The sequence below is a fragment of the Lepus europaeus genome, chromosome 4 (assembly GCF_033115175.1).
Source record: "Lepus europaeus isolate LE1 chromosome 4, mLepTim1.pri, whole genome shotgun sequence".
Classification (NCBI taxonomy): Eukaryota; Metazoa; Chordata; class Mammalia; order Lagomorpha; family Leporidae; genus Lepus; species Lepus europaeus.
The window spans coordinates 99,265,850-99,290,874 of record NC_084830.1 but is presented as its reverse complement, the minus strand read 5'-3'; the positions used below and the strand labels follow the sequence as shown (position 1 = coordinate 99,290,874).

The 25,025-nt window shown below is 47.3% G+C and overlaps 1 protein-coding gene and 1 pseudogene across 4 annotated transcripts; one reads left to right on the top strand and one right to left on the bottom strand.

Annotated features, from left to right (window-relative positions):
* Positions 1-837: 837 nt before the first annotated feature.
* Positions 838-25,025, top strand: ZNF879 (zinc finger protein 879). Of its 4 annotated transcripts, none has more exons than XM_062188538.1 (5): positions 838-936; positions 1,891-1,957; positions 15,082-15,208; positions 18,134-18,226; positions 22,856-25,025. In XM_062188538.1, the coding sequence occupies exons 2-5, from the start codon at positions 1,925-1,927 to the stop codon at positions 24,298-24,300; spliced, it is 1,698 nt and encodes a 565-aa protein (XP_062044522.1). In that variant the 5' UTR covers positions 838-936; positions 1,891-1,924; the 3' UTR covers positions 24,301-25,025. The 4 variants fall into 4 exon arrangements, with proteins under 4 accessions (XP_062044522.1, XP_062044525.1, XP_062044524.1 ...); XM_062188540.1 differs by lacking the exon at positions 838-936 and adding an exon at positions 9,133-9,203 and having other exon boundaries at positions 986-1,957; XM_062188541.1 differs by lacking the exon at positions 18,134-18,226.
* LOC133757761 (small ribosomal subunit protein eS24-like) lies at positions 9,807-10,251 on the bottom strand (annotated as a pseudogene).

Below are 25,025 nucleotides of genomic sequence, written 5' to 3'. Positions count from 1 at the left end.
TGTTCCACTTCCAGTCCAGCTCCCTGTATCTGGGGTGATGGTCCAAGTACTTGGGCTCCTGCATCCCAGGTAGGGGACCAACATGGACTTTTGGGCTCTTGGTTTAGGCCTGGCCCAGCCCTGGCTGTTGAGGCCATTTGGGGAGTGAACCAGTAAGTGGAAGATCTCTCTCTCCTTTCAAGTAAAACAAATCTTTTTTAAAAAGTTTTAAAATTTATTGAAAAAAAATTACTGAAGAATATAACAAAGTATGAAGTCTTAGCAGTTCACTCCCCAAGTGGCACAAGGGCCAGGGCTGGGCCAGGCAGAAGCCAGGAGCCAGAAGCCGGGAGCCAGGGGGTTCTTCCAGGTTGACCACGTGGGTAACAGTACTTGGGCCATCTTCTGCTGTTTTCCAAGGCCGTTAGCAGGAAGCCAGATTGGAAGTGAAGCAGCTGGGACAGCAGGTGGCAAGCCGTTAGGCCACAACGCTGGCCCCAGAAGTAATTTTTTAAATTAAAAAGCACTGTAAAATAGATTATAACCCACCAATTTCTGACACCACCACCCTCGCCCCAAGAATAATCGGCAGTGAACAGCCAGTCTTCCGCATTTTAAATACTCACTTTTCCTTCTCATTAGTGTTATAACTGCGGGGAAAAAAGTGGATGCCCAGTAGAATGGGAAGTGCTTGGAGCTGAACGACTGGGTGGCTTTCAGCCTGCTAGGACTGCAGGCAGACGGCGAGCGCGCCTTGCACTTATTGTCCCATCGGGGACACCGTAGAGCGCCGCGCCGCGGAGATATGTGGGAAACAGAGTCCGAAAAGACTCGCGCAGGCGCGCAGGCGCCCTGTGCCTTGGCGGCGGCAGTGACGAGAATGTCCCTTCTCTAGGTGTTCGCTCGCTCGCCTCTCGTGGGGCGCGGGGCTTCGCGTCCCCGTGGCGGCGGGCCCAGGTAGGGCGAGGGCGGGCCCCGGGCGTGCGGCCGCGGCGGCGGGGCCAGAGCAGAGGGCCTGCACGGCGAGCCTCTGCGGCCTGGACAGGTGAACTCGGCCCAGGAGGGGGCGTTGCCGGGGAAGGGCCCCCTGCAGAGGCCGGCGCGGAACTCGGCCTCAGCCTGCCTGCAGCCAGGCTTCTGGACAGATGAACCGGGGGAGAGTTTGCAAAAAACAAAGCAAAACAAACAAACAAAAAAACAACAACTGTGTTTCGTTTCAGGGCTCCTGAGCTCCGGGGCGGTTGTCGGCTGTTAGCGTTTGCTGGTTTAGCCCCCTCCCCCTTCCTTGAAATTTAAAGTTTATTCCTTTCTGTGGGTCTGGCTTGTTTGGCAGGTTTTCCTAGAGTGAATGACAGACTGCAGGAACTGTTTTCTTCCGTGTTTAGAGGAATTTTGTCCATTTGCTTTGTTATTTCCCTTTTCTCTGAATTTTAATTTCATTCCTAGCCGGCGATGCTAGCTAACGCTTCCTTCTTCCTTTTATACTTAAGCAACGTTGCTAATCCCATCTGATTGAGAAACTTCCAGGAGAAAGACAGAAGACCTATCTGGTTGACTATTTCCAAAAAAGGCATCAATTCTTCCAATACTGTTTTTCCACCTGGAGCAATATTAAAGTGCAGACTTGTGGAATATTTATGTCTTGTTTCATGAACTGAACATCTCTGAGACCCCATGGGATTGTCCTCTTTACTCTGTTAATGCACAGCAGAGCAGGCGTTTTAATCCCCTGGCTTCATTTGCCTATTGGGTGGCTCTGCTCAGGACTCCCCCACTCCTCACTTGGGAATGCCCAGAGTGCACCAGGTCCCCTTGCTGGTCAGCTTCTGGTTGGCTCCAACCTGCTCTGACCTCAGGAGGGTGGGCGCACAGGCGGGAAGAGAAACCTCACAGCTGCCTTCCTCATTGCAGGTGCCTTCTCCGAGTGGGGCGGCAGGGAGGGGACATGGCCAGGAGGTTGCTGTCTGCCCAGGTGCAGGTGAGTGAAGCTTTCTGCTTTCTTGAACTGCCTTCAGGGCTCACAGAAAATAAGCTTGTTGAGCTGCTTTGGGCGGTGAAGTCCGAGGAGGAAGCAGAGAGCTAGGAGGTGAGCAATCCTGGGAGGTGTTTGGGTTGCCCCAGGGCCAGTCTCACTGTGAATTCTCCTTTTAACAGTTAAGTCCTTGTTTTCTAGGAATCAGTGCGTTTTTATTTTTTTTTTACCGATGGAGGAGTCCATTCCTCTCTTCTTCTAGGGAGGCATGGTCTTTGCCCTCAAGGAACCGAGGACCAGTCAGTATACAGAAGCACAGCACTCCCTGGGCATCCTTGAGGGATGGGTTCCGGCCTTCCCACGGATACCAAACTCTGGGGATGCTGAAGTTCCTTCTGTAAAATGGCAAAGTGTTTGCATGTGGCCCATGCACATCTTCCTGCATATTTGAAATCATCTCTAGATTGCTTATAATATCTAATGCAATGTAAGTGCAGTGGGAATCATTGTGTTTCTGTATTGTTTAAGGAATAATGACAAGAAAGAGGCTGTATGTGTTTAGCATAGAAGCAGCCATCCTAGGTTTGACTATATTTTAGATCCATGTTGGTTAAATTTTTTTAAAGATTTATTTATTTATTTATTTGAAAGGCAGAGTTAGAGGTAAAGGCAGAGACAGAGAGAGAGAAAGGTCTTCTGTCTGCTGGTTCACTCCCCAAATGGTTGTGATGGCCGGAGCTGGGCCGATCTGAAACCAGGAGCCTGGAGCTTCTCCCGGGTCTCCCATGCGGGTGCAGTGGCCCAAGAATCTGGGCCATCTTCTACGGCTTTTCCAGGCCATACCAGAGAGCTGGATCGGAAGTGGAGCAACTGGGACCTGAACTGATGCCCATATGGGATGCCCATGTGGTGTAGCAGGCAGCAGCTTTACCTGCTACACCACAATGCTGGCCCCTAATTTTTTTTTTTTTTTTTAAAGATTTATTTACTGGAAAGGCAGAGTTACACAGAAAGTGAGAGACAGAGTGAAAATGAGATCTTCCAACTGCTGATTCACTCCTCAAATGGCTGCGGTAGCTGAGGATGGGCCAGGTCAAAGCCAGGAGCCCAGAACTCCCTCCAGGTCTCCCACATAGGTTGCAAGGGCCCAAACATTTAGGCCATCTTCTGCTTCTTTCCCAGGTGCATTAGCAGGGAGCTGGATCAGAAGTGAAGCATCCAGGACTCGAACTAGCACCCATATGGGATGCCAACATTGTAGGCCGTGGCTTAACCAGCTGTGCCACAGTGCTGGCCACACATGTTGGTTAAGTTTGTGGATGCATAATTTATAGAGAGCTCACTGTGTATCATATGGGTGTAGCTGATTTTCTAGAAAGATTGAAGAAATTCTTGAGTCTGCCTGTACCAAAAAAGCAAATAGCTCAAGGGTGAGGTGTTAAAGCAAAGTGAGTTTATTTAAAGTTCTGGAAAATCAAGAGATGGGGGATGAATGTCCTAAAGAAACCATCTTGGGACCAGCGTTGTAGTATAGCAGATTAAGCTGCCACCTGCAATGCCAGGATCCCATATGGGCACCTGTTGCTCCATGTCCTGGCTGCTCTACCTTCCTGTTAATGTGCATGGGAAAGCAATGGAAAATGGCCCAAGTACTTGGGCCCCTGCCTCCTACATGGGAGACCTAAATCGAGTTCTAGGCTCCTGGTTTCGACCTGGCCCTGATCTGGCTGTTGTAGCCTTTTGGGGAATGAACAAGTCGATGGATGATCTCCATCTCTCTCTCTCTCTCTCTCTCTCTCTCTCTCTCTCTAATTCTGCCTTTCAAATAAATAATTCCTGTTTTTTAAAGAAACCATCGTGCCCATGCCTTGTAACAGACTATTTTGAAGTACAAGTGGCTGGAAAAGGGAAAGAGGGTTGTGGTAAGAGGTGGTGAGTCAGTGAGTCCCAGCAAGGATCTAAGAAAGATCATGAAACTCTTTGTCCTTTGTTAGTTGACCTTGGGGATGGGGATTTGGTCAAGTTGCTCCTATAAATCCTATAAATCTAGCAAAATAATCATTATTTCTGTGCACACCTCCTTGTGTCTTTAGTGGCGGCAAGCTCCTATAAGGACCTATTGGTAGAAGGTTCAAGCTGTAGGAGAATTCCTCTGGCGGCTGAGCAGAAATGGCCGCGCCCAAAGGAGACAGATATACTATAAAGGCAGAGATGCCAAGCTTTTCCACCTGTTTCAGTTCCCCACTGTCACTGATTCGTTCCTCATCTATGAGATTAGGGACAAAGAGATGCTTTCATCTGACTGCTCTCTGCTGGATAGGGTTAGTGACTGGGTGATTGTGGATTGAACCATTCACCATGATTTAGATTCATTGCCTCTCCTGGGCATAGGGGTCTTTGAAGTGACTACAGCCATCTCCTTAGAAATATTGGTGGTCTTAGCTACCTTGGAGCAGGCTTTGGTTAGGCAGAGTGCAGAGGTTTTAAATATCACATCATGTAAGAACGTAAGGAGGAAAGCAGTGAGGCCCAACTTCTGCATTTCCCCCAGGATTCAATGAATTCCATTAAGAATCCATGAGAGGAGTCCTGTAACTCAGTCTGCCCTATATGTTTCAAGGTTTATGGTAACCAGGTGGTTTGTTGCCTTATTTTATGAACATGAGTCTCCGTTTCAGAGGAAGAAGTGATGTCAGTGCCACAAGTTGTATTAGCTACCTTACCGACTTTACCTTTTCAGCAGGTGTGCAGTCTAAAAATTTCTATGAACCAATGAGGGCAGTTTTCTTGGCAGCAATTCCTAAAGCCTTAGATTGCTCAGTATTTACTAATGTGGGGCTGCATCCCACCAAGGAAGGTGTGTTCAAAGAAGTAAACATCTTCAACAGGAATGTTCCCGGGGGGTCTCGGGTAGTTCCAGTGAACAATGTAGGAGAGCTATGGCAATGAGCAGCCTCTGATTGGTGATGACTTGAGACTGGGGTTCTGAGACACCCTGTAAAAAGTGTTGTTCCCTCTCTGTTTTATTCCATAGACAGTTCTAAGCCCAGGGTACACTTTCCCGGCTGCACACAAGTGTGTGTTGTGGGCCGCAGGGCACAGCATCACTGGAAGAGAACACGTGCAGGGCTGGGCTCTCCAGCTGAGGATCAGTGTTGGTTTGACAGACGGGTTCTGAGGTCCCTATGCCTTGTAGATTTTTTTCTAGAATTTTATTCAAGAATTGACAGCACCACTAACCAAGAATGGGGAGGGGAGTCACACTCTGGAACATGCCAGAGAAGAATGAGGGGCTTCTGAATCTCATTCAGCAACAGTACTAGTCAAGCCTGACTAGCCATCCTCTGAGTGGTCTGAGGGTTTCTAAGCCAGCCTGAAGGGATGCTGGAAAGCCATACGCAGGGTGACTGAGTGTGAAAAGAATGTGATTTGGGCCGGTGCCGCGGCTCACTAGGCTAATCCTCCGCCTTGCGGCGCCGGCACACCAGGTTCTAGTCCCAGTCGGGGCACCGATCCTGTCCCGGTTGCCCCTCTTCCAGGCCAGCTCTCTGCTGTGGCCAGAGAGTGCAGTGGAGGATGGCCCACGTGCTTGGGCCCTGCACCCCATGGGAGACCAGGATAAGCACCTGGCTCCTGCCATCGATCAGCGCGGTGCGCTGGCCGCAGCGCGCCTACCGCGGCGGCCATTGGAGGGTGAACCAACGGCAAAGGAAGACCTTTCTCTCTGTCTCTCTCTCACTGTCCACTCTGCCTGTCAAAAAAAAAAAAAAAAAAAAAAAAAAAAGAAAAGAAAAAAAAGAAAAGAATGTGATTTGTTGTGGCAAAACCAGCAGCAAGACAGATTAGCAGAAGAGACTGTACTGAGCACTTCTCTTTAGGGAGTGATCCTTCCGTCATAGGACAGGGCCAGCAAAGGATACGAAGGAGTGTGGGAAGGGCTGTGAGCAGTCTCAGTCTGAGCCACTACAGCAGCCCAAATGGAAGATCTAGGACTGAAAGCAAGTCCCATGAATAAATACGCAGCAGCAGGAGGTAGGATTCTATTCTGTGGGCAGTGCACAGGTTAGCACCAACCAGTAAAAGAAAGACACAGCAGCTGTCAGGAAGATGGGAGCCCTTGGAGTCGACTCTCCTGTTTTTGTGTCTCTGCTTTACTTCAGCAGAGCAGCTTTCAGCCTTCCAGAGGCCTCACACGACCTCTGTTGCTCCTGATGTGCAGCAGGTGGAGGTGTCTCCAGTGAAGTGGCTTTAATTCTTGAGTGGTGAATCCTGGGTTTACTCCAGTGAGCTTTACAGTGAGTGTTCAACAACACCTCATGGGGCCCTGTCTGCTTGGCAGTGAGTTGACTTCCAGGTCTTGAGGAGGACCAGGTCTCGGGCAGAACAGGTGCAGGCCCTGTCATGTCAGTGGATGGGCATACATGTTTGAAGCAAACTTATGGTAGAAGTTGGCATTGGGCCTGAAGTCTTAACATACTCAGAGGTGACTGTTTCTTTTAATGCCATAATGGATTCCTCTCCCAGTGGATCAGGGACATGAGGGGCTGCCGTGCACTATTTCAGAGAGGCTCAGTTGGAGCCTCAGCAGGGCAACTGGCAGCACCTTGTCCCCAGTTCTATTCATTTCTTAACTTGCTCGGACAAGACTTCAAGTGTGATTCATTGTCTACGTGTTTTCCTGTGGACTGTGGCGTCCAAGAAGAATGTAATTTCTAGTTAATCCAGGGAGTCATTAATACATGGGTTACATTGGGTTGGGTTGTGGCAGAAACAAATGCTGCTCCATTGTCTCTTTGAATTGTACCAAGTAGCTTGAACTGTGGGAAGATCTTTTCTGTTCTTGTGGTTTAGGCTTCTCTCCACACGGAGAGTATGTCTGCAGATACTAATGAGTATTGATAGTTCCCTGCAGCTCAGGGCATTTGAGTGAAATCAACCTGCTTGCCTTTAGGAGGGTAGTAACCTCATTGTTGAACTTCATCAATGGCTGGCATGGTTCCATTGATTTTTTTTTTTTTTTTTTGGTATATGTCATGTGACTTTGGATGACCTGTTGAATAGCGTTTGTAAATTGGGCCCAATGATACACCTTTGTACTCTTTGTAGAGAGGCATCTGGCCCATACTGGGTACTACCAAGAGCTGTCCCACAGCTTCTCATAGTGTTTCTGGAACCAGGACAATTCCTTGTGTGTTGTGTCTCCAACCTGAGGAATTTTGCTAGGAAGTAAAACCCCATTCCTTAGTTCTTTCTGTCTTCTGAATAGGTGCTTGATAACTGATAGATCAGTCTAAGGGAGATGGGACCCCAATATGGCCTGATAGTCTCTAACACTAGTTGCCCTCTTCATAGCTTGGTCAGCCAGCTGATTCCCCTGGATTGTGGGGCACTTTCCCTTCTGGTGACCTGGCCACTCAGAGAGGTTTACTGACAGCTTCTAAGAGTTGTGGGATTTCATGGGCGTGTTTAATGTCCTTGTTCCTCCATGAGTGGCCTGCTCCAAATCGCCCCGTGGGCCTGTACAGCTGTCAACCCAATGTAGGTATACGTGTTCCTCAGATGACACTGATTTCTGCTGTTTGTGCTGATTGCCCAGCAGTAGGGCTCCGACCCCAAGGGTCTCCTAGGAAGTTACCACTGCATGCCTGGCACAAAGTTGACCTTGCTCCATGGGACCACTTCTGTCTGTCAGCAGTTCCAGGTCTGGCTCTGGCAAGGGTTGTCCGTGAGATCACGTTGGCTGGCCCAGGCCAGGTCTATGATTATGGGCAGTCATGTTCTAGGAACTGGGTGCAGTGCTTGGGAGCAGGATAGCAGAATTCTGGTGCAAGGTGACTTGAAACCCAACATTGGAATCATCTAAGAGGATGGCTTGATATTTCCCATTCTCCCGAAGTCAACCTGCAGTGTCCCTTTGGCTTGAGTAACAAGAGGACAGGCTGGGAGCATAAGCAGCAGTGGGCTGTCTCAGGGTAAGTTTTCAGCCTCTTGGAGGATATCACAGGTAGCAGTTCCTGGCACAGAGATGAGTTTGCCATCTTGTACTTGTCTGGTGCAATTGCAGCAGGTCCAAGGGTGCTCCTAGTCCCTCTCCCTGCCACTCATATACATGGAGGTGGCAATATTCTTTTCTTTCCTTCCTTCCTTCCTTCCTTCCTTCCTTCCTTCCTTCCTTCCTTCCCTTTTTTATATTAAGGGCTCTCTGTATTAACTGGAAATTATATTCTTCTTGGAGGTTGCGGTCCACAGGAAAAAATGTGGACAATTTATTTATTTGTTTGAAAGCCAGAGATACAGAGAGAGAAGGAGAGAGAGAGAGAGATTGATCTTCCATTTGCTGATTCACTCCCCAAGTGGCCACAATGGTCAGGGTTTGGCCAGGTCAAAGCCAGGAGCCAGGAGCTTCTTCCAGGTTTCCCACGTGGGTGCAGGGGCCCAAGTACATGGGCCATATTCTGCTGCTTTCCCAGGCATATTAGCAAGGAGCTGTATCAGAAGTGGAGCAGCCAGGACTTGAACCGGTTCCCATATGGGATGCCGGCACTGCAGGCAGGAGTTGAACCTTCTGCACCGTAGCACGAGCCCCACAGCAGTGTTCTTGTAAATCAGACAACCCAGGGGCTAGAAATGAAAGTCAGTTTTTCTTCAGTATTCTTCAATGCCTGCTAATATGCCTTAGTCCAAATTAGGGGCCCCAGCTCATTTCCTTTTAAGTGCTCATATAAAGGCTTGACTATGAGTCAGAAACTTGAATACAAATTCTACAAAGTGCTGCCATCCCACAAAGCTTCTTGCTTGTCTGTGTGGTTGGAGGTGTTGAGACAGGCTGTGCCTTCCTTCTGTGGGGCAGAGACTTGGTTGCCATTGAGAGAAGACAAATCCCAGGGCTCTGACCAGTTGTTTGTGGATCTGAGCCTTTTCTTGAGAAATTTTGTAGCCACTGTGTGCTGGGTGATTTAAAGTTGTGATGGTGTTTTGGAGCCATTTACTACAGGTAGGACTCACTGTTAACAGCTTGTTCACCCAGCAAGATTTGAGCTCCTGTGCCACTACCTACCTGAATAGGGTGCAGGAGGCATTAAACCTTTGAGGTAAAATTGCCCAGTGGTACCTTGGGGCTGCCTGGATTCAGGAACTTGAACATTCAAAAGAGGAGAAACCTTGGGATTATTCCTTTGCAGGATACAAATGAAGGTGTCCTTTGAATCCAGGACAGAAAACCAGCCTGAGTGGTGGTATGTGGGGTGTGCAGGTAAGCCCCACTGTGTATAAACCCAGAGCTGTCTCATTGATGTACCCGCGTCCTGCACACAACAGCATTCAGGCAAATTAGGCATTTTTCACTGGTAAGAAGGGGTTATTGTAAGGGGATTGGTAATGACCTTATGAGTCCTGTTTGGAAAAAAACTTTTTTTGATATTTATTTATCTATTTATTTGAAAGGCAAGGTTATAGAGAGGCAGAGGCAGAGGCAAAGGCAGAGAGAGAGGTCTTCCATCTACTGGTTTACTCCTCGAATGGCTCCGATGACCAGAGCTGGGCCAATCTGAAGTCAGGAACCTGGAGCTTCTTTTGGGTCTCCCATGTGGGTGCAGAGGCCCAAGTAATTGGGCCAATTTCCATTGCTTTCCCAGGTGCCTTAGCAGGGAGCTGGATTGGAAGTGGAACAGCCAGGACTTGAACTGGCTCCCATATGGGATGCTGGCACTGCAGGCAATGGCTTTACCTGCTACGCCCGTGGAAAAGTTTTTGACAATTGGCTGAATCCCTTCTTGGGTGTCCTTTTTTTTTTTTTTTTTTTTTTTTTTTTAAGTTTTTACAGTTTATTATCCCATGAAAAATTCACACAATCGCCATAGATGAAGTCACTGCACTCTTTACTCCTTCAGCTGTTATCCAATCTCCAGCTCACTTTTTGCCAGCACCAACATTGGCCTTGGCAGTTCCCCTGACCTTCTTTATCGTGTTCTTTTGCTCCTTTAGCAGTTTTTTTGAGGTCTTTTTTTTCTCCTACAGGCCATGTCTTGCCAGTCTGTGTTTGGGTTCATTTGTCATAGCATAATCCAAGGAATCATAAATCATGCCAAAGCCTGTTGTCTTGCCACCACCAAAACGAGTTCTGAATCAGATGCAAAGATGACATCAGGAGTGGTATTGTACATTTTGGCTAGTTTTTTCCAAATCTCTGTCTTTGGCACAGCTGCCTTCCCAGAGTGGAGCACACCAATGACCATTTGTTTCCTCTGAAATAGTCGGTTAGTCATGAACTTCCTGGTCCAGATAGTTAATGCGTCATTCATGATGGTGGCGGACCCTCACACAGCCAGGGAGGGGGCCCCAGTTTTTAGGGGATCTCAGAGTCTCTTTTGAGGGGAATATCTAGCAGCTGAGTTTTGTTTCCCATCCTGGGCCACTGTCAGCCCAATCTTCCAGCCTTACTGTTATCAGATGACAGGTCCTCCTACTTGAGCGCACACAATGGCTGTTATAAAAACACCATGTTACCAGTCTGAGAAAGAGAACGTTTGTTATTAAGTGCAGGCCTATAGGAGAATGGGACAGGTCACGTCGAAATAAATATCCCTGTAAGGAAAGGGGGTTGGGAATTTATGGAGTTTGAGTAATTGGGGTGGAACTGGGTGAAACAAAGCGACAGGACATGGCGGTACAGAGGAGACGGAGGGGTGGAGAACATCCTTTGAGCATGTACCTTGGCAAAAATGTTTTGATGTAGATTGTATCTTCAAAGATGGCTGCAGGAATGTCATTGGAGGCATATATTTGACCTAATAAGCCATAAGGTAACCTTATTAACCTGAATCGGTTTGCACAGGCTCCAGTTACAAGGTTGGCTGCATCTGGTTCTGTCCAGTTTTATCAGGGACCCTGGAAAGACAGATCAGCAGATTTTTTTTTACCCAAAGCAACTATTGTGGGATTGCAGGTTACTAAGCAACAGGTAGGCAAAAAGAGTATAGGCTATTCCTGTGTTAGGCAACCACGGGAAGCTTGCTGTTAAGCAAGGGGAGGGGATCCTTTGTTGGCCACCGTTTTATCTCTGGCAAGTGTTCCCATAAGGACCATCTATCTGCAAGTGCAGTATCCTGTGGGGGGGAAAAAAGTTACTCAAGCATTTAATTTGCATAAGAGGTCTTGGCCTAAGAGAGGCATATGTCATTCTGACATATACAAAAAGTTGTGTTTTAGGGTTCAACCCCCCAGCTTACATTCTGATGGTGGTGTGAATGGCTGCTTTTGTGTTTCCCCAGATCCCCCAGTGGCCAGGATAGACTGCACAGCCTTGTAAGCAGGTCTGGAGTTTACCCCTGAGCAGTGTTCTAAGAAGGCACAGGTGCCAGGCTTTTTGACCCTGGTTCCAAACATCCTCGCCACTGGTGATTTGGGATTCATACAGAAGGGCCACATTTGCATCCCTGGAGAATAGAAGGCATCCAGGAGAAATTGGGGCCTGGTCTGTGGTTTGAGGGTGGATTTGAGAGAGAGCCTCTTGCAGCAGAAGCTTCTTGGTCCACATGACTTCTTCCCTTCGCAGCCCTTTCATGGCACTCACACCTGTCATGGATGGGAGACCTCCTCATGGAGGGAGAAGAGAACAGGAATCCTGTGTCACTGAATAAGGATTGAAGCAGATGGCGAGGCACATTGCAGCTGGAGGGTGCCACCCGTACCTTGGGTGGGCTTCCCAGTTTGGAGTCAGCTGACAAATTAGATGCATCTCCTCCCAGGAAACTGGGGGTGTAGTCATCATCTTTGTTGCAGGATAAGCTATAGCAGGTGGAGATGTTAGAGTTTGTGTGAGCAGTCGCTGGCAGCTCGAAACTGCAACTGGTTCAGGACTCCATGGGAAGGAACTGGAGGGGAAAGCTTTGATTTGGTGAGTGTGGAAGCAGGGCAAAGACATTGGTTAAGTTTGAGCAGTGTCCTTATTTGAATTGTCTCTGTGGGAAGCTCCCTCCTGATAATGTCATCAGCGCCCAGTCGGTGGTGGTTGTGATCAGCTAAGCTTGTTTGACTTTGTTAGGAATCCAGGTCCTGGCCAAGTCAGCCTGACAGTCTCTGATAAAGTGGTCACATTCAGAGAGGACCTAAAGTTCCCCTCAGAACTCTCCTGTGTTGTGAGACTGGCAGATGGCTTTCTCAGCTATTAAAAAGATTGGGGTCGGTGGTGGTGGCTGGAGTTGTTGCACAGCAGGTTAAGCCACTGCTTTCAACACTAGTATCCCGTATGAATGCTGGTTCATGTTCTGGCTGCTCCACTTCTGATCCGGTTCCCTGCTAATGTGCCTGGGAAAGCAGTAGGAAAAGCAGTCCCTGGGCCCCTTCCGTTCACGTGGGAGTCACAGATGGAGTTCCAGGCTCCTGGCTTCAGCTTGACCATTGTGGCCATTTGGGGAATGATCACCTGATGGAAGATTCTCTCTCTCTCTTTCAAATAAATAAATCTCTTAAAAGATTTATGGGGGGTATTTGATGCCATGGTTAAGATGCCACTTGGGATACCCACATCCTATATAAGAGTGCCAGGGTTCCAGCCCCCTGCTAATATGTACTTGGGAGGTTTAGGCACTTGGGACCCTGCCATCCATTCACACTGGAGATGTGAATTGAGCCCTAGCTCCTGGCTTCAGCATGGCCCATTTCTGGCTGTCGAAGGTATTTGGAGACTGAATCAGTGAATGGCAGATATTCTTTCTCTCTACCTTTTTAAATAAATAAACTTTAAAAAAGAAGAAGAAAAAAATTTAAGAGAAGGTTTATAGACATGGGCATTCGGTATAGCAGTTGAGCTGGAAGTACTTAGGGTAAAGTCCCAGTTCTGCTGGGACTTTCAATTACCTCCTAATGTGTATCCTGGGAGGCAGCAATGATGGCTCCATTGAGTCCTTGCCTCTTCTGTGGGACACCTGAATAGAGTCCCCAGCCTGGGCCTGGCCTGGCTGTTGTGGACCGTTGGGATTGCCTGTTTCTCTCACCCTTTCTCTGCTTCTCAAATAAACATAGAATTTTTTAAATGAAAGATCTACATCATATGAAAAGGACAAAAAGTTCTGAAAGAAAAGGAATGGAAGGAAATGTCCCTTTATTTCTAATAGGGAGAATCAAGACACTGTTTAAAAATAAGTTTATTTGAAAGGCAGAATAACAGAGAGAGAGGGAGGGAGGGAGATATCTTCCATTCACTGATTTACTCCCCAAATGCCTAAAAAGGATTGGGCCAGGCAGAAGCCAGGAGCCAGGAACTCTGTCTGCATCTCCCACAAGGGTGGCAGGGCCCAAGAAATTGAGCCATCTTCTGCATTTCCCAAGTGTGTTACCAGGAAGCTGGATCAGACGTGGAGTAGCTGAGACTCAAACCAGCGCCCTGATGTGGGATGTGGGTGTTGCCAGATGTTAACGTGCTGTGTGTGTCACAGGCCCACTCTGAAGCCACTTATTTTTTTCACCTTTGCCTTTACAGGTCAGGGAGTACACCTGGCCAGGCGTGAGGGGGATATTCCTGGGGATGGTAAAGTGCCCTGGGAATGTGTGCTGAGGAAATGATGCTCTGATGATAATTCACAGGGATGTCTGATCCAGTAAATGCAGAGCATGCAAAAGTGAAAACAGAACCGACATTGTGGGTAGTGGGTAAAGCCATTGCCTGTGGCACCAGCATCCCATGTGGGTGCTGGTTCATGTCCTGGCTGCTCCACTTCTGATCCAGCTCTGTGCTAATGGCCTGGGAAAAGCAGTGGAAACTGGCCCAAATGTTTGTGACCCTGCCACCCATGTGGGAGACCCAGATGAAGCTCCTGGCTTCAGCCTGGCCCAGCCCTGGCCGTTATGGCCATCTGGGAAGTGAACCAATACGTTGAAGATCTCTCGCTGTCTCTCCCTCTCTTTCTGTGACACTGACTTTCAAGTAAATAAATCTTTTTTTCTTGGAAATAGTGAAAACAACCTAAATATCCACTGGTAAATTAATTAATTTGCCTATACAGTAAAATATTGGGCAACATTAAAAATGTTGAGTATAATGCAGTTATTTGTATAATTTTAAAATTTAAATATAAGAATATTTGCATAGGAAAGGTCTGAAAAGACAGCAAAAAGTTAACCAAACTTTATCTGGTGGTAGAAGTTAGATTAACATTGTTCTCTTGCTCATTGATCTTTTCTAATTTGCCTTTAAAATTAAATTTTGGAGCCTGTGCTGTGGCATAGCAGGTAAAGCCACTACCTACAGTGCTGGCATCCCATATGGGAACTGATTAGAGTCCTGGCTGCTCCACTTCAGATCCAGCTCACTCCAGAAGATGGCCCAAGTCCTTGGGCTCTTGCACTCATGTAGGAGTTCCGAGAAGCTCCATGCTCCTTGCTTTGGATCGGCCCAGCTCTGGCCATTGCAGCCAATTGGGGAGTGAAAGATGGAAGATCTCTCTCTCTTTGCCTCTGCCTCTCTCTGACTCTGCCTTTCAAATAAATAAATAAATCTTTATAAAAAATAAACTTAATAAGAAAATAGAGGGCCCACAAGTTCCAAGCTGTGACTGTGGCCCAAGGATGTGGGAAGAGGGTGAGGGAGAGTGAATCATGCCTTCAGGCTGTCCTCTGGCTCTTGTTGGAAGGTTGTGCAGCCTGCCTTCCTGGGCCCTGTGCTGGCAAAGCCACGCCTGGGTGTCCCCAGAGCCTCTGCTGCCGCACGTGTCAGTGCCCTTTCCCCAAAGACATGAAGATGGCCCAGGGTGATGACAGAACTGGGACCCAAGAGCATCCCTTCCAGGCAGGCCAGGTTGTCTCCCACCTGTCCACAGTGAGCATGTCAGAGCCTCCTAAGATCTGACTCTTGCTCAGCTTTGAGATGGGAGTTTGGCCCAGTGACTGTGTCATTCCAAGTTCAGAGTCATGCATTTCTGTCACTCTGGTTTTGTTTCCTGGTTTCAGGTGTTGTTTGAGGGGACTGTGCTTTGCCCAGGGTAGGTGCATGACAGATACCTGCTCAGGAACTGAGACATTGTGCAGAAATTCTTAACTTGAAAGGCCCAGAACCTTGGATTGTGACAGGGTTGCTTCTCGGTCATCCCATTGTGGGAAGGTCCTACTGAGCAGGGCTGGGTTTGCCGTTGCAGGGGTCTGTGACATTCAGGGACGTGGCCGTGTTCTTCAGCCAGGATGAGTGGTTGCACCTGGACTCTGCCCAAAGATGCTTGTACCGGGAGGTGATGCTGGAGAACTACAGCAACCTGCTCTCACTCGGTAAGGAGCTTTTCTCCCGGTGCAGTCTGCCACGGGAACATTTCAGCCCTCTCCAAGGGGGACGTCTGAGGGTGTAGCCACGATCAGTCCACGGATGGGCTCAGAGAATGGTAGTTGCTGTTCCTATCATCTGTATGGAGTGGTCTCACCTCAGCAGAATTGACGAAGGGCATCTTTTCTGTGCTTTTCTTGTCTCCTGGGTCCCCCTCCCCACCCCAGATCTGTCCGCTGGGTCCCACAGGCAGAAGTGCATAGCCTGAGCCCTGACTTTCTTTCCAAGACCATCTCTTGGCCCTCAGCTAGGTGGCCAGCTTTAAGCCTTCTCTGAACAAACCCCCTCCTTGCTTGCATTGTTCTTGGGACTCTGTGAACTTTGTGGCTACATCTCTGTGCCCCTGTGTGACAGCAAACCATGGTAACGCTGGCTTGAGTCCCGCCTGCCATTTTGTTCTCTCAGAACGTCGCTGACCACCTGCCAGACTAACTGGGCCACTGTCCAGCCGTAAAGTTTTTTTATCACAGCCTGGCTGATAAGGTCAGCACACCTGAGGGACTGACTCCTAAAGCAAGATGAAAGGACTGGTGTCATACTGCTGCCCCAGCTCCCATTAATTTGTAAATGTATCATCTTGGCCCTTCTGGTGTTGTGTGTAGAACAAGTCTCGGTACAGCTGTGCTTAGATCACCTGTCTGCCCTGTTCTGGAATCCCAAGTGTGAGTTGCACTAATAGACTGTTATTCTTATGTGGAGCATCCTTCATTTTTTTGGTCTCAGGGTTCTGTCTTGGTTTGGGGACCATCACATGCTGTGCCAGCCTTCAGACAGTTGACAAGCCAGTTAGGAGACTGACGGTGCAGAAGGCATGGGCAGAGGGAACATGGCCAGCGGAAAGCCAGCAGTCTCTGGGGATTAATCCTGGTTGTCCCACAGCCTCGGTGTGGGGGAGGTGTGATGGAAGAAATCCCACAGTCTCTAGAGATTAATATTAGGTTATCTAAACAAAGTTGTAGGGAAGGAAGAATGGAAGAAAGTAAAACCCACCATTGCCATTGCTGCTGTGGTGTGACCTTTGCTTAATGCCGTAAGGGGCAGTATATATGGGGCACTCCAAGCTAAGTGGGAGCTGGAAAAAATGCAGAAGGTACTGGTGTACGAATATGGTAGAAGGTTGGCACATTCCAACGGTTCTGACCTGTTAACACATAAGATCCATCTGCTAGTGTTTTGATGGCTTATAAGGTTGCATGGGTACAGGGAAAACTCTGCTTCTGTGTCCAGGCCATAATAGCTGCAAAAGCCTAGCATGGGAAACAGTGGGACCCATGGGTAGCTGACTCCTCTGATTAGGAGGACTTCTTTCTTGTAAAGTAACAGATATAAGCCCTATTAGGTGAACCCACCTTGGCTGGTTGGGCTGAAGTCCTGAAAAAAAAAAAAAAAATCAGTGCAAGTACCTGGTTGACTGCTGTGTCTGTCCCTTGTGAGCACCAGGGAGCCCTGGCTGCAGCCACAGTACCATCTGTGTCTGGGCTGTACACCCAGACATGGTGCTGCCAGACAGAAAGTGTCCCTGTTTCAAATACCACAAATGCTTAGCCCAGGGGAAGGCACAATTAAACTCAGGTGGTTGGTTCCTGAGGGCTGGATTAGATGTTTCTTGCCACATGGTGAGGAGTCTCCAGTCCCCTGCATTGGTCACTGTTGACCCTGTTGGGCTCTGGACCTGTGGGCATGACTTATTTCAAGTGGCCAAAGAAAATACCTGGGGCACTAAAGTTGGCCTCTGGCCTGGCTTGCCCACATTTTTAATTTTAAAAACCACCGTCCTGGCCGGTGCCTTGGCTCAATAGGCTAATCCTCCGCCTGCGGTGCCAGCACACCGGGTTCTAGTCCCGGTTGGGTGCCGGATTCTGTCCCAGTTGCTCCTCTTCCAGTCCAGCTCTCTTCTGTGGCCCAGGAAGGCAGTGGAGGATGGCCCAGGTCCTTGGGCCCTGCACCCGCATGGGAGACCAGGAGAAGCACCTGGCTCCTGGCTTCGGATCAGCGTGGTGCGCTGGCCACAGCGCGCCGGCTATAGTGGCCACTGGGGGGTGAACCAACGGAAAAGGAAGATCTTTCTCTCTGTCTCTCTCTCTCACTATCCACTCTGCCTGTCAAAAAAAAAAAAACTTAAAAAAAATCCACCACCGTCCTGTCAGCCAACACGCGTGGTTTGCCACCACCACCGTGCTGTCCAACAGAGATGGTGTTCCCCGTGCTATCTGCTAGATGTGTGCAAGGTTGCCTTCACAAGTTCCTACTAGTAGTTTTTTTTTTTTTTAATCCATAGTTGTGGCTTGATGCTGTTTTGTTGCTTTTGCTGCTGGGGCCTGCTTCTGATGGTTACTATGTTTGGGGTAATCATCCTCTGTCTCTTTTTGTGCCTGTACAAGTAGCAGATGGGTTTGTACAAGCCTTAGAATGCCAGGGCTGGAGTGTGTGAAAGCAAACAACACTGCCTTGAACCTCACCTGCTCTGTTTTACCCTCTCTTCCTCAGAGGATGCTGAACACCTGTTGCCTAACCTTCAGCCTTCACCCAGACAGCTTAAGTACCATCACAGGCTTTTCTGATAGGGTCAGAAAACCCACCGGGGCGCCTGAGGGGCCAACTCCTAAAGCATATGTAGGAATGCCATAACCCAAGTTCCACACCAGTTCCCCATCATCACTTTGTTTGATGCGTTGCCTCTTCTGCTGTTCTTTAAGGAAAAAGCCTTGCTATAAGCTGCACCCAGAACACCTGTCCACCTTGGTCTAGTATCTTTTATGTAGTAAACTCTTACTCTTATATAAAGCTTCCTTCTTCAGCTTCAGGATTCATCACTCTGCCGATGCTCAGCCAGCCAGCATGGCCACTCACGTCTTTTTCTTGTTTACAAACAGGGATCCTCTTTTCCAAGCCAAAGGTCATCTCCCTATTAGAGCAAGCAGACCACTGGCTGGTGAAAAAGGAAGTGCCTCGAGGCACCCGTCTAGGTGAGTGACCGGGCTGTTGGGAGCTAAGTGTGGCATTGGCTGACTGTCTCAGGGCAGTTCCAAGATGCTGGCCGGGTGTCCCCTTGCTGGGCCAGGCCCGGTGGGAAATGCTGGGAAGGACAAGGCCCTGTCTCCTTTTTAATTACTTGATCCATCTGGTTCAGAGGGAGAGTTGCATTTTGGGTTGTATTTTTGTCAAATATCTCTTGCAGTTTGCAGGATGTGTAATGTAATATATAACATGTAAAGTTTTCTAATTCTTACATCTTGCACATTTTTCTTTGTTTTGTTCAATTATTTTGCTTTTGTGGTTTGAACCTACAATACACCCCCTAGTTTTTCCATCTTGGGCTTTTGTTTTCATTTGTTGTTTGAAGCACATATCACTTGGTTCAGCAGAAAAAAGGCAGATATGCTTATAGGACTAAGTATGTACAGGCATGGAAGACAAACTGCAGGTAGCAAAATGTACGGATGGAATTTAAGCAGAAGGTCTGTAAACCTTCACCGTGCTGTTCTTCTGTCTGTCTTGTGAGAGATTTCACAAGGACTCTCCCTCCATCACCAAAATGCCTGCCGTTGCTGCTTCGTTAGCACCCATGTTCTACACCCATGTTCTCCGCTACCTTGAATCCTGCCTTTGTTTCTGCCCCTGGAGGTCGGCTCTCTGGAGCTTTGCTGCTTACCCAGCTTTTCTTTCTCAGTGTGTCAGTTCAGTCTGGTGCTTCCATTCTTGAACTCTTGTCTTCGTATGTTTCCTTTTGGTTTGACCAAGATTTTTTTTTTTAAATACAGTTTTGAGAAAGATTCATGTGTGACTGTGCATGTACAAAATCAGTTCTTCCTTCTCTCCCCTGGGGATGGACTTCTTGATCTAGAATCCTGGGGTGAGTTTTTTCCCATCCAGGTTGCCCAGACTCTGCTCCCCTGTCTTGGTCACAGTATTGTTGGTACAAAGCCCTCTGTTACTCTGATTCTCTTTCCTGTGTACAGCACCTTCTGCCGAGAATCTCAGAATCTTCTGCCGAGAGTCTTTTATTTATCTTTGGAACTCAGAAACTTTCTTAGCTTGTATCATGATAGAAGCATTATTTCTTTAATGTTGTGGAAGGATCCACTTAGTTCCTTGCTTTGAAAACCCAAGTTCTTTTTTGCACTCAAGGGATATTTTGTATCTACTGCACATTTGCATGTACTCTGCCACATTCCACCAACAATTTGAGGGAACGAGGACATAATAAAATAGAAATTCCATCAGAAACCTAGAAAATGATTGTATCAATGGTAAAGACCAAAATGGTACTTATGGAAGAGTTCAGATTTGGCTCTGAGCTTTCTGGTTGGCTAAGAAATCATTAGTGTCAAATTGATTTGTTGTTTTGGAAATGTTTTTAAAAATTGTTTTTAACTTGTATAATATATACATGGTATTGTAAAATTAGAAGAGCAAAAAATAACTAAAGTTTTGCTAGCCATGATGTGCTACTGTTAGTAATTTACTCTTGATCCACTTGGATTGTAAATTTTTTTTTTTTTTTAAGATTTCAACAGTTTGCATTCAAGGAGTACTCTTTTTATTTATTATTTATTTGAAAATCAGAGTACACAGAGAGAGAAGGAGAGGCAGAGAGAGAGCGAGAGAGAAGGAGAGGCAGTAAGAGAAAGAGAGAGAGAGACAACTTCCATTCGCTGGTTCACTCCCAGGTGGCTGCAACAGCTGGAGCTGCGCCAATCCGAAGCCAGGAGCCAGGAGCTTCTTCCAGGTCTCCCACACGGATGCAGGGGCCCAAGCACTTGGGCCATCTTCTGCTGCTTTCCCAAGCCATAGCAGACAGCTGGATTGGAAGTGGAGCAGCCAGGACTTGAACTGGCGCCCATATGGGATGCTGGCACTGCGAGCAGCGGCTTTACCTGCCATACCACAGCGCTGGCCCTGAATTTTTTTTAAAAAGATTTATTTATTTATTTGAAAGGTGGAGTTACAGAGAGGCAGAGGCAGAGAGAGAGAGTCTTCCATCTGCTGATTCACTCTCCAGATGGCTACAATAGCTGGAGCTCCGCTGATCTGAAGCCAGGAGCTAGGAGCTTCTTCCAGGTCTCCTATGGGGGTGCAGGGACTCAAAGACTTGGGCCATCTTCTGCTGCTTTCCCAGGCCATAGCAGAGAGCTTGGATCGAAAGTGGAGCAGCTGGGACTCGAACCGGTGCCCACATGGGATGCAGGCACTGCAGGTGGTGGCTTTAACCGCTACACCCTGGCGCCAGCTCTGGATTGTGAATTTGAGTGTGTTTGTGTATGAGATTGACCACACTGGTTATACATGCTGTTGCTGAGCCTGTTTTTAATTGTGAATGTGCTTCAATTTGTCAACCCCCAGGAAATAGAGGCCTCCCATAATTAAAATACTCTCCTGTGTTGTTAAACCATGTTTTATCAATCTTCCTTTTTAAATTTAGCTTCTGGTGTTTCTTTATTACTAATATTAATGAGCTGGCCATGAGAATACAAAGGCATAACATACAAAGCAAATAATTACAGCCCAGAGGTATGAGTATTATAATTGGAAAGGCAAGCAATTTGAATGCAGAATCCACACAGGATTTTTGAAATACTATTCAAATCCATTGACTATCAAATCCATTGAATAATCAATGAAATTCAAACAGAACATTTTTTCCCTTATTAAATTACCACGGACTAGGAAATACATACCTTACGTGTTGCTACTCCTCTGAGTGATAAGCAGTGTCTTTATAGTGAGATTTTGGTTGGTACCATCTTTCTCGATGATGGCATGGCTTGTTGAATGCTTCCAAGTTTACAGATTTATCTTAAGAAAATATTCCAATAGCTTCAAAGTTGCAATGATACTATGAAAGAATGGTTGTTGTAGCACGAGGGATTACTGCTAGAATGGACGATAAATGACCATCAGAAGGAGATTTGTGAAATGATGTGTTTATGCCTTGGACATAGAAAGCAGCCATAAAATGACAATGTCAGCTTACACTGACCAATCTGGAGAGAAGTCCAGTTTTCTAAGTGAAGTAGAGATGGGGACAGCTGAGTGCCAACCCTTCTTTATTTTTTAAATAAAAGTGATTTTTGCTGTACAGAAAATTACCATGAGCTAAATCTATTTTATTTTGCATAGTTTTCTTACAGCTATGTGTTTTTCTTTCAGTGAAGACAATAAAACAAATATATTTTCTTTCCTGAAATACATTCACTTCTTTTGAATCAGTGGTTCCATTTCTTGCACTGTGCCCCCAGGTAATCAGAAAGATGGGCCTAGAGCTGTTCTTGAGAATGTCCTGTTCTTCTGTTACTCACAGGCATCATGATGTGACTTCTGTCTCCTTAGAGCTGCCCATGCCCAAAGCTGGGACTCCTCTTTGAGTCCTCCCTCACTTCCTCTGTGTGCTGGTTCATGGATGAAGATTCTTGGCAGTTCTACCTCCAGAACATCCCAGATGTGCCTGCCCCTTTGCCTCCCCACCCTGGCGTACCAGTGCCAGCCAGCACCATGCTACCCAGGAAGCCTGTAGCAGCCTCCTAACTGGCTCCTCTGCACCTGCCTTAGTCCTTGCTTCCCCAGCCCCCACTTTGGCACACAGCCAACAAGCAGAGTGATCCTTTTGGAACAAGACTGGGTCGCATTGTATTGCTTCTAATCTCCAGAAATGCTTAGAAGAAATTCCAGACACCTTGTATCCCCACAGATGCTCTTGGTCCGGCCTCTGCCTGCCTCCCCTCCTCATCTGATGGCACTCTGCCTGGTAAACTCTGCTTAAGCCACACTTCTTTACTTTGTGGAGCACAGAGAGCTTATTTCTGCCTCAGGGCCTTGTGGAATCCTCAGGGCCTTGTGGAATCATCATTGTACCCAAGATTTGCCTGGCCAGTTCTTGTTTTTAAAACCTCATCTTTAATTTCATTTTTCATCAGTTAGTTAAAAATATCAGCTCATTCGCTCATGACACATCACCTTGCTTTTGTTTGTTTTCTTAAAGTTGTCAGCACCCTAGTACCTCTTTGTTGGTTTTGTTACTTGGTCATTGCCAATACCTTCCTACCAGAACATAAGCTGGTGAGATCTTGTGATTCCCAGTCTTGACCTCTTTGTGGTGCAGCCGTGGTGGACGCTCAGTAGATACAGCACAAGTGAGTGAGTGTCCATCCAGTGTGATTGCAGCAGTGTGATGAGATGCAGACTAGCACTGCCTGGGACCCAGCATTTCACAGAACTCTCCTGGGGCAGTGGTGCGGGAGCACCACTTCTAACCCCTCTGCAGTGCTTTTCTGGGACTCAGCTGACTGCGCTGGAGGCTGAGCTGGAAGGTGGAGCTGAGTGATCACACAGTCTGTGCTCAGAAATGCCTCGAACCCAGTGACCCACTCTGGACTCAAGCCCAGCTTGGCCTCTGCTGGAAGTGTCCCTCTGAGGCTGCCAGCCCACATAGGGTTTCTTCTCGTCCAGGCCTCCCACTGCTGTCCTGCTGCTTTTTCTTGTCCTTCTTGTTCCCATCCTTTCCTGAGATTGTGAGGCTGTTTGCTGTCTTTATGTATTTTGATGTCACTTTTCTTTGTTCCAGCGCTAAAGAGACTTACATGTTATGTTTATTTTAGGATGGGAAAGTTTGTTTGCAACCACAGTTTCTGAGGAAAAAAATCAGGAAGTCATGAAAAAACTCACAAACGATCCTTTTGACTTCATGTTGAGAAACTCCTGTATAAATGACAACAGGTTTGAGAAACAACAAGGCAAAAAGAACACACTTTTCAGGAAAGCATTAGTTACCGTCAAAAAAACCTACATGAGGGAGAGGAACTTTAAAGGCACTGAGCTTGGGAAAAATCTTGATCTGAAATCATCACTTACTAGGAAGCCGGGCATTGTTTCCAGGGGAAGGAAAGCCCGTTCCCAGCAGTACTCGATCCTGTTTAAACAGCTAGGAGTTAACACAGTGCGTAAATGCTACAAGTGTAACATCTGCGGGAAGATCTTCCTCCACAGCTCTTCCCTGAGTAAGCACCAGAGAATCCATACGGGAGAGAAGCTCTATAAGTGTAAAGAATGCAGGAAAGCCTTTAGCCAAAGCTCGTCCCTCACGCAGCACCTCCGAGTGCACACTGGGGAGAAGCCCTACATCTGCCGCGAGTGCGGGAAAGCCTTCAGCTTCACCACTTCTCTCATCGGACACCAGAGGATGCATACCGGAGAGAGGCCCTACAAGTGTGAGGAGTGTGGGAAGACATTCAAGGGCAGTTCATCCCTCAATAACCACCAGCGAATCCACACTGGAGAAAAGCCCTACAAGTGTAACGAGTGCGGGAGAGCCTTCAGCCAGTGCTCGTCTCTCATCCAGCATCATAGAATTCACACCGGAGAGAAACCATACGAATGCGGGCAGTGCGGGAAAGCCTTTACTTCCATATCCCGGCTCAGCAGACACCACCGCATTCATACAGGGGAGAAGCCCTTTCACTGTAATGAGTGTGACAAAGTGTTCAGTTATCACTCGGCCCTTATTATACATCAGAGGACTCACACTGGAGAGAAACCGTATGCCTGCAAAGAATGTGGCAAAGCCTTCAGCCAAAGCTCAGCACTTATCCAGCATCAAAGGATTCACACTGGAGAAAAACCCTACAAGTGCAACGAGTGTGGGAAAGCCTTCTCCTGGATTTCACGGCTTAATATCCATCACAGAATTCACACTGGAGAGAAACCATATAGTTGCAAAGAATGTGGGAAAGCTTTCAGTTCCCACTCAGCAGTTAACACTCATCGGAAAATTCATACCGGCGAGAAACCTTACAAATGTAATGACTGTGAAAAAGCCTTCAACCAAAGCTCGGCTCTAATTCAGCACCAGAGAATCCACACGGGAGAGAAACCCTTTCACTGTGAAGTGTGCGGGAAGGCCTTCAGACAGAGTTCCTCCCTTATGACACACCTGCGAATTCACACGGGAGAAAAGCCTTACAAGTGCAAAGAATGTGGGAAAGCATTTAGCCAGAGCTCGTCTCTCACCAATCACCAGAGGACCCACACTCGAGAAGAGCTGTGAGCAAAACGCATGTGGGACTCTTCCAACCGAAATGCATTCCACACCAGACATCCAGGACACCCTGGGAAGAAGTGGTGCGGACTAGTTGACTGGAGGTAAAACTTCAGGAGTGAGGCCTCTCAGACATCAGAGATTCCGTGAGGAATGTTCGAAAAGTTTCTGGACAGTGTTTTGTTGGGTGTGCTTACAATGTCGCTGACTACAAAATCAAGAATATGGAAGACTGAAGGTTTAGTATTTCTTTTTTAGAGATGTATGGTAATAGCCCCAGCATTCACAAGCATTGATAGAAAGCTGTTGATGTATGTAAAAGTCCAGGCTGCAGATAAATCCAGGAATTGATTTTTAAAACTGCATTTAAGTATTATGCAAGCCAATTGTACTAGAAAGAATGCTTTTGGAAAAGAATTGTACACAGATGACCTGTAGCTACCTCACTGTCACTACAAAAAGACAATATTTTTTATTGATCTGAAAGTAGATTCTGTACTTGGTGTTTGTTAAAATGTTAGCATTGCTTCTCTGCTTTCTAAGCCCATTCACTATAGAAGAGAATCACTCTGTTGCTATGCAGGGATTCTGTTTTTCGATTTTTCTTCTTGGCTACTTGTTCCAAAGTCTAAAGTCATTGTATTTTTAAATCACAAAGTGCATGGCATTTTTTTCACTTGTCTTTATGAGGAAGGGATTGCCTTTGCTGCATTAAACTGCGAAGTAAAGATTAT